Below are 10,123 nucleotides of genomic sequence, written 5' to 3'. Positions count from 1 at the left end.
TATAATATTCGTAAAACAAAATGTAAAAAAAAATATGCATACAACTGGCGATGGGAGTGTGCCATCAGCAGAACAACCGGTATGACCTCCACACACCGGTTGATGAGACACTCCAAACTTTTGACTACGTCCGCCATGTCGGACCGCCGAGAGACTAATGTGTACAGGATGGCCAGCCTGTACACATTAGGATACATAAATGCATTGAGTACGGTCGTGTAGCTAACTGTCCCGGATATTGACAGGCTACCCAACTCAGCGTCACTATGTCGACTGTACTCGATTACCAGCCGCTTTATGGTGAACGCCGTAGCGGATGATGCAGGTGCACTCATCCCGCATTCTACATTCACCAGTCTGGCAGCAGTAGTCAGCCACCATTCTGCTGCCTGCAAAAACATAAATTATTATATTAAGAGTATTGAAATGTTAACAAAAACAAGAAATAAACAAAAAAAAAAAAACAAACAAACACTTACGTCTTTGGCTGTACAACACAACAAGTCGACGGTGACCGACGAAAAAATTTCGGCCAGTATCACCCTAACGAACGATCCAACTGGTACATTACCGAAAATCTGACACGACAATAGTTGGTTGAAATCTCCGGCCAGTGAGGGATCATACCGGACGAAACCATCGTCGTCCCGCCGACTCTTCCTCCTGCCACCGGGAGCTATTTGGCGACATGGGAATATAATAGACACTCTATTATAGTCCAGGTTCCGTGCCTCACCAAACGCAAAGAACCGGAGCATAATCTCGCAGTCAGACGCTCGCCAGCAACTACAACAGCAAAAACATAATTAAAACATTAACCTCACCTACCCCAGTAAGATAAACACGCTATAAACTTACACGATTGTGGAAGTGGGCCGTCTGCAATTCCTCCGCCAAGTCCACGAGCCGACTCAGTGTGTCCAACATCAAGGATTTGACATGGTAAGGCCAATCCTTGGTAGAACACACGAGCAACCCATTTGTAAGACAAAACTCGGACATCCGAGTTCCGTATGTGGCCATCAGCGACAACACCGCACACGACGTGTCACCACTGACCACACACTCGAAACGAACGCCCGAGCCCCGCACGGCGTCCCGCAGAAACGCCCTGTACGCGGCGATGAATTGGGCGGCACAATTGTCGATAGGCCGTAGGGAAGCCATTGAGCTTTCCCGACAACTATCACCGCCCAACAACAGCCACGTGAACACGGACGTGTCACTCAGGCCGCGGCGAAGGGTGTGTACGGCCGGGTTGTAAGCCTGCACGTACCGGCACATGGGGAGAAGGTGCTAAATCATACAATAACAATCATTTAAAATCAACAGTAAGTAATTTAAAAGAAAAATAAATTACTTGATGGTGTAGACCAACTCGATCAGCTGTAAAATACCCATAGTCGTACACCCCCAGACCAGGGTAAAATTTGACCCCACTGAGCAACGCCTGGGCTACACGACGGTCCACTAGCACGGCCCTCACCGACGACCTCATCGTAAATTCAACGGCAAAATAGCATTGAACAATAACGATAGTGGCGTGGTAAGGGTCAATGTACCGGCCAATAATGTTAAGGGCAGCATCATGTGGCAGCTGCAAACCATGGAGCGCCACGTAAAACCTACAATTCAATAAATTAATGTACGATTGCAATAAGGAAAATACAAAAGAAATACACAAGATGACACTTACAAAAAAAGGCCAAACGTGCCGGCTTCGGTGGTCAACCGCTCCACCTCTAATGCCAACTTCGGCCAGTCGGCGGGGTGGAGGTGCCACTTACTTGTGAACGGATTTCCGGCCCCTTTCCTTCTACTACGACAGTCTGAATCCAACTTGAGGATAGCTGGGCCCAGAACTGTGTCGAGGAAGTACTTTCGGTAATCGTAATGGATGACCTCCTCTACGTCGAGCTCGTCCTCCGAGGTGTCCGAGGTCACTTCGGAGGAGCGAAGTCCCGTCGGGATGCTAACCAATACCCTAATGGGTGGGTCGCCCCCTAGAGTAAACTCGACGTGAGAATAGGCTATAAAATTAAAACAAATTAATAAACCTGACCTAACCTCGATTAAACGTTCATACTTACTCTTCCACAACACACCAAATATCCCCTGCAGCAATTTGATGTTTTTGCATGAAACACAGTTGCCGGTGACGTTCACATCGAATGGCATGCTGGGTTTATACGCTTGAAGCGAGGAGAACCCGTACACGATGCTATCAACGTCAACCTCGACCGGCTTCATTTTATTGACGTCGTCAAGCGTCAGTGCGGTAAACTTGAAATTTAAATTTAAAAATCACTATACAAAACACTATCCTCCCCAATAACTTTAAAAATAATAAACTTGAAAAAATACCCAAACACACAACAAAATGGAAAATCATCCCTTAAAACATCCCATGCTACAAATAAATTTGATTAACCTCACTAGGGTGATGTGGAATTGGGTAATAGACAAAAAAATGTATATCATAATGCCACTTACCCCTGGTCGCGGATTTGTTTGTTCATCGTTTGAGTTACCGGTAATCGGTTGAGGCTGAGATTCCTAAAAAACGTAAAATTGTATTAATCAAAAATCAAAATTCGTAAACAAATATCAACACATACATAAAACATGAACTTGCGAGTAAAAAAATTATAAGATGTACGTGATAAACTTACGTTCACGGGTTCATCAACAAAACCTCCAAAATCTTGGCCTGCTGTACTAGTCTGAACAACAAAAAAACATGAAAAGTCGCATGAAATGACAGTTAACAAATAAATAAAATATACTTACTGAGGGTCCTTGGTCCATGACTATATTCAAAGCAGGAAAATGCAAAGGACTAAAAATCTAAAAATAAAAAAAAAAATTATAATAAAATTGCAAAACAAAATTGACGGTTTGAGATGTTTGATGGTACCTATATATTAAACAAATAAAAGGTTAGATCTTTGATATTTGAGCCACATAGGTAGGTACCTACCAACTTACAAATTACCTACTATTGTATGGAAGCACAGTAGAAATGTTAGGTAGGTAATATCAATGTACATTTCATTTTCTAAATTGAATTCAACTAAATGTTTTTTGTTTTTTTTTCTTAATTTTGTATAGTAGGTAAATATTGACATATTGTTATAGACTTGAAATATTAAAATAAATAATTTATTTGTGCCAAAATGCCAAATACTTTTTGGAATTAACCAAGTCATTCAAAGTATTTGGCAGTGATCTTGAATCATTAATGTTAATACACTACCTATTGCTTTTTAATATTTCATATTGTAGGTAAGTGTTTAAATTCTAATAATGCACTTTTTTATAAATAAAGTTCGAGTACAAAGTATTGTGTGTATTTTTTCTTATCTACATACATATTATATTTTTTTTAATGATTAAGTCAAATAAAAAAGTACCTAAACTGGTTAGTAGCATGTCAATTGGATACTTATTACTTGGTGAATAGGTACGTATTATTATGTACAATTTGTTTGATAGTGTTTTTTTTTTTAATAGTTGGTAGTTTCTACAATTATTAAATAAATGATACAATATGTCATTAGGTTTAAACATATTTTTGATTTCAGTTTAATCATTTATACATCTACAATTGTTGTTTAAATGTATAGACTATGGTTCACTGATGATACCTGCTGGATAATAAATGCCTACCTATATGCAATCAAGTGGCAGAGCGCTGCATATAAATATTACTCACAAGTCACAACTAAGATGTTTCCGTCAGTTATTGAAGAATTTTGTTTGTTATGGTATTTTGATTTGGTACATAAATAGTCTAAAATTATCTATATTTACAACAAACATACCTAGACCGATGATTTGATCCCCACTTTTTAATTCATAAAAAAAGTGAATACCTATACAATGATTCATACACATAATATATAATGATTCCAAATCGGAATTTAAATAATCCATAATGAAATTTACCATCACACACAATTTGGAAGATATTCTATGTTAATATGATATTCATACTGCTATTTCCAATTCCGTTTAAAAATACCAATAATTAGGTACCAGTGAAAATAAAAATATTGTTTTATAATTTCATATATTGGATTAAAGTATCGCTGCAAAATAAATTAATAAAGTATACATTTTTAAACTGTAATATTATTTATTTATTATATTGACATTCAAATTTTGTAGGTAATTAAGTTAATTGCAAAGAAGTGGAAAAAAATCTATTTGGACGAACTGCACATCATAACTACAAATATTATATTATGATTCCAAAACGGTATTTGAGTATGCCATAGTGAAATCAACAATCACATACTTTATATGTATTGAAAACTAAAAATTGTGCAAATGTTAATGTTTTGTAAATTGTACAACATCAATCATTACAACTCAAAAGATAAAAATATAATATATGCTGTGTTTAATACACACAATACAATATGTAGATTGTAGATTGTGTAAGTCAAAGAAAAAATTTTTTTAAAAAAAGTAGGTAGGTATGAGGTTTAACAATTATATTTAAATTACTACTAATAGTAGGTAAACAATAGTATAAATGCTCAATATGTATAAATTATTTTTAAAAAATATTATATTATTAGGTTTTTTTTTAATTGATGTATCACATTGTACAATGATAAATACTAAATTCTTTTGTCAATGAAATATGTTGTCATCAAATAATAATTAAGGCTAAATTGAAGTTAAATTAATAGTATTCTCCATTTCTAAATGTTACTATTTAAGTCTGGGGTAATTGGAAAGTTTGTTTTAATTTTTTGAATACATGTTATATTTTTACTAATATTTTGCATAACTGCAACACGACAATTTTGATTTAACTGTATAGTCATTTTGAAATAGGTTTTTCATAGTCCTGGACTTATAATTAAAGTGAAATTGTCGAATGGTTTGTAATAATATTAGTATAAAATGTTAGGGATTCTGTAGTGACCATGGTTAAAAAGAACCTTAAAGAAGCTAAAGAAATAATTTGTTTGTTTGTTGTTTATTTTTATTTATTTTATTTCCTCTCATTTCATTAAAGATTAATTTTAGACATTTCTTAAAGAGTTTCAAGTTAAAATCAAATTACCATTCGAACTACCTATTTGATGTTATACCAGTAAGTGTATTAAAAAACTAATAATATCGTAACCTGCAATTTTTTCGTTGAAATGGAAATTTTGTAACAAATTTTTGATGATGTAAAATTTTAAATTTTATACTTTACATCTGACCTCTACCAGATTTTAAGTTAATCCCTGTTCACGGTATTGAAAATATGAGTATTTACATAAAGTATAGTTATTTAAGTTTATCAGTGCTTTATATATTTTTATATAAATCATTTTTATTTAAATATTGATTAAATTCATGTGATTGCCGATTGGCCAATAACACCTATATTATATAAGAAGTATATTACAACTATTGAAGCGACTTATGACAAATTATTTATATTATACTAAAATTTGAAAATTATACTGAAATTACAAAAATCAAAAATTAAATTGTTCATACATAATATTAAATTATTTCAGCTAGTATATTTATAATTATGTAATATTAACCTGTCAAAATTATTATTCAAATGTATAGTATATCGGTCCATATATTATTATTTTGTAATAAATTGTAATTATAATGTCACTGTTAGGTTTAGGCTTTCAAAACATAACAATAGATTTTTCATTAACTATTAAGAAATAAACAATGTATGTTCCTACTTCAAATGAACAGTATATTAGTATAGAGAAAGAAAGTAAAATTACAATATGTCAATATATAATAATGGTGAATATTCAAATAATAGGTACTTATAAAATACCTATTGGCATTTATTCAATAACCGAATTAGAAGCAATATTGAATGCTGTTAAAAAAGACATTTTTATAACACTTACAATAAATGATTAAAATTAATTAAATATAAATATAAAAAACATGATTATACTCTTGAAACTAATTTCAATTTTCTGAGATTTTCGCACATTCTTTTCTTTGTGATCTTACACTGATATAAAACGAAGGTGCGCCAGGTACATGTATAGTACTAATGATATTGCCGAATCTCGAAATTGAAAAACAAGATTGACGATCAAAAAATCTTTTTTTTTTTTTTTGGGAGGGGGGGGGGGGGGTCAAAAGTATGCTGACTACGGGGGGACTATTTAGACGGTCTCGAAACAAAATTTTTGATAAGGAAACGGTGCACCCACGTTAAAACCCGAACGAGATATACTTAAATCAAAAAAAGGGGGGGTAATTTTCGGTACGCCATACACGTGGCCGCCCACAACCCATAGCCGTTTACGAAATAATTATACGACGCTCCGCGGCCGCGCACTGGCGATGACAATAATCCAAAAGTGTGAGGGGGGGTCAAAAGTACGCCGACTATGAGGGGACTATTTAGAGGGTCTCGAAACAAAATTTTTGATAAGGAAACGGTGCACCCACGTAAAAACCCAAACGACATATACATAAATCAAATAAATAAATATACCGTATAGCCAAAAAAGTTTTTCGTAATTCAAATCCCTAAACCAGAGTACCGGTAGACAACAATATAATCTCGCTGGTAATCAATAGTAATCAACGACGACAATAAAGAGCCGTCCACCGATTGGATCGTCGCCGGTGACGTCCAGAATCTCAGAATCCGAATATCATTTACGGCACAAAGAAATGAAAATTTTTTTACGAATAAATTACAAAAAATTAGACTTAAAACTTACGCGAAGAAGAATGGACAGCAGGTACTTGCTGGGGCTGAGACAGCGAAGCAGACGAGTGGGTTTTTTTAAAAAAAAACGCACAAAAAACACTAAAAAAAAATAAACTCGGCAACAGCGAAACGGTGACGATGGCACGAAAACGGCTGGAGAGAAAGTGTCACTGTCAAGTGACGACAGTGACGTACAAACTACAAAGTACAAACGGCCTAACGGGAAAAGACATTATTATAGACGCTGTGCATGTGTACTACTAGCGCTCTGGGGTGAAAATGTCGGCGTTACTTGGGGGATATTGTTACTGTTACACACCATTACTTGGCGGTCATGTAAAATAATGGCCATAACTCATAAAGTTCTTTTGATCTTTAAATTATGATTGAACAGTTGTATTCGTCATATAAAAATATAAGAGTATCTTATTACAGCATTAATCATACTTATTACCACATACCTGTGACGGTTATTATGTTATGAAAAGATGGTAGGTAATAATAATTATATTTATTATTTACTTGGATGATAGCATATACAAAATTATAATTATATTTATGTTGTTCTTTCAGTATTCAGTAATCAGTTGATTATTGACTTCTCAAATTTGTCACTTTTCAGTTGTCACTTGTTTGTTGTTTGTTGTGTTGAATCAATCTGTCTATAATTGACCTAATATTTTTTTGAAATGAGTAAAAGTAATAAAATATGCTGTGTGGTCAACTGTAATAATATGTATAAAAATACCCAAAAAATTAAGTTTTACACGTTTCCTAATCGAAAATATGAAAAGGACCTAAAAGAAAAATGGATACGCGCAGTTAACCGTACAGAGTAAGTACCTTTGGTGTTTGTTAAATTAATATTCTATAGTTAGAACAAATATTTGAATGTTAGGTCATTTGTATCTGTCTATTATTCTAGAATATTAGTACCTACCTAGATTCATATCAGTTACATTCGTATTATATTATTTAACAAATATGAACACCGACAATCCTATTAAAAATATGATTTTTTTTTGTTAAATAACTTAAATTCAATCAATATTATTGACTGTTACAATATAATAGTGATTCACTATCAACTAAGTGTAGATATCCAATTTCTATGTCCATAATTAATATTATGAAATCTAGCTATGAAAAATAGGTACCTAACTATAGGTATTATAAGGTTATTTTAGAAAAATGTTTGCTTATAAAATAATAGGTTTATTTTATTTTCCAGGGTAAATGGAAGTCCATGGAATCCGAAAGTGCACAGTGTGATTTGTAGTGCACACTTTGTTGGTAATGAGCGGTCAAATGATTCTCGTAGCCCTTCTTATGTGCCTTCAATTTTTCCAGAAGTATACAAGCGAAAAATAGTTGATTCAGAGCAGTCTTGTTCAAGATATCAACGTGTCCTAAAGCGCCATAAAATTAAATCTACTTCTTCTGCTTTGGAAAATACAACTGATTGTAATTTAGATGACATTTTAACTGATAATCCTTGTAAAACTGTATCTACTTGTGATGCTAGTACTCAGGTTGCATTTGAACCTGTAGAATCTGTTCAGTTTTCTTTTGAATGTTCATTTGAAAATCAAAATGTTAGAACTCAAGTAACTTCCCCAAATGTCTGTCATGGTTTTTATAATATCCTTACATCTACCTCTGATAAATCTTGTGGTCCAGATTCAAGCAGTATAAATTCATGCTTATCTTGTGATAGATTTCATGGATTTAATTCAATAAAAAATGAAAATTCACTCAAAGACTTGACTGGTACTACTTATAAAGTGTTCGACCTATTATGTTCAATGCTACCACAAGTATGCAATAGTTCTACAAGTAAAAATGATGGACTATTAATATTTCTGATAAAAATAAAACATAACTTAACATTTTCAGCAATTGGTGTTTTATTTAATATACTCCGTACTTCTGTAAGTAGAATTTTTTTCCAGTGTTTAGAGATATTGAGCATAAAAACGAAAAATCTAATTTTTTGGCCCAGTAAAAGTACAATTAAAGAAACTTTACCTGAAGGATTTAAAAAATTATACCCTAATACCCGCTGTATTATAGACTGTACTGAAATTAAAGTTGAACAGCCCCCCACAATTGAACAAAGAGTGTATATGTACTCTAGGTACAAAGGCTGTTATACTGTAAAATTTTTAGCTGCAATCACTCCCAGTGGAGCAGTTTCGTTTATTTCTAAATGTTATAGAGGAAGAGCTAGTGACTCATTTATTACCAATGACTCAGGAAAATAAAAATTCAATATTAGTCATGCCTCCTGTATTACATCATGGGAGATTCACTGAACAAGAGGTTCTTGAAACATACTCCATTGCTAGCATCAGAATCCATGTGGAAAGATTCTTTGCTAGGTTAAAAACTCACGGAGTGTTAAATAAAATACTAATAGAGCTTCTACCTCATATAGATGATATTGTTCATATGTGTTGTGTTCTGACAAATTTACAACCTCCAATAATAAAAAATGATAAAAAATGAAATTTTGATTGTGACTAATTACAAGTGCAATACAATTGCACACTATTTCATGTTACACCCCCGTTTTTAAACAATTTATGTTATATTGTATACAATACATTTTATTCAACAACCTTATTACCTTAACCTTAATTAATCAAACAAAAAAGAAAAATTATTATTCTGTTTTTAATAATTTATTTTTAATAATATTTACATAATACCTAATTATAAGTATGTATATCTTATATTTTATACATTTACATTATTTTGTATGTTTTTTTATATTTTTAGTTTTTTAATACATGCCAATTTTGGTAAATAATATTTAAAATAAAAACATTCTATTTTAAAAAGAACTTGTTTTAAAAAATGTTCATCTTTTTTTATAGTTATATATAAATAAATCACATTCATTTAACTCAGAAACAAACATTAAAATCTGGCATTGTGTATAATATTGATGAGATGACCTTAATACTACTTTTCCATTTTCATACTTCAAATATTTTAAGTTTAGATTTCCTGTGTCTTCATCCACTATAGGTTTGTTTTTGCAACTTATAGGGCATTTAATTTCCAAGATTTTATTTATTTCGCCATTTTGAGATAAAACCAATGAATCTGGTGATGCACATAACCAAGGGTATTTGTAATGAATTATAAGTCCGGCTTTTATTGTTTTTTTGTTGAACATTTCACAATATGTTTCAATAGCTATCATTTCAGTTTGTGTACCATATGCTGTATTTAACGCTGCTTTACCAATTAATTTCACATCATTAGAAATAATTTCAACAATTTTTTATTGATTTTCAGCTGACATATTTTTACAAATTTTTATTTTGTGGCATTTAGTTGCAGAAATCCTTACTTTTCTGTGTTCTGTCCGTTTGTTACTATTAGATTGTTCCAATGTGC

General features: G+C 32.5%; 1 protein-coding gene across 1 annotated transcript; it reads left to right on the top strand.

Moving 5' to 3' along the window:
- Positions 1-7,857: 7,857 nt before the first annotated feature.
- Positions 7,858-9,223, top strand: LOC132951419 (uncharacterized). Its single transcript, XM_061023223.1, is given in 3 exon segments — positions 7,858-7,868; positions 7,947-8,972; positions 8,974-9,223. Coding segments are annotated over 3 exon segments (1,287 nt in total).
- The last annotated feature ends 900 nt before the right edge of the window (positions 9,224-10,123 follow it).

Source organism: Metopolophium dirhodum, chromosome 8, assembly GCF_019925205.1.
Source record: "Metopolophium dirhodum isolate CAU chromosome 8, ASM1992520v1, whole genome shotgun sequence".
NCBI classification, from domain to species: Eukaryota; Metazoa; Arthropoda; class Insecta; order Hemiptera; family Aphididae; genus Metopolophium; species Metopolophium dirhodum.
This window is presented reverse-complemented; position numbering and strand designations above follow the sequence as displayed.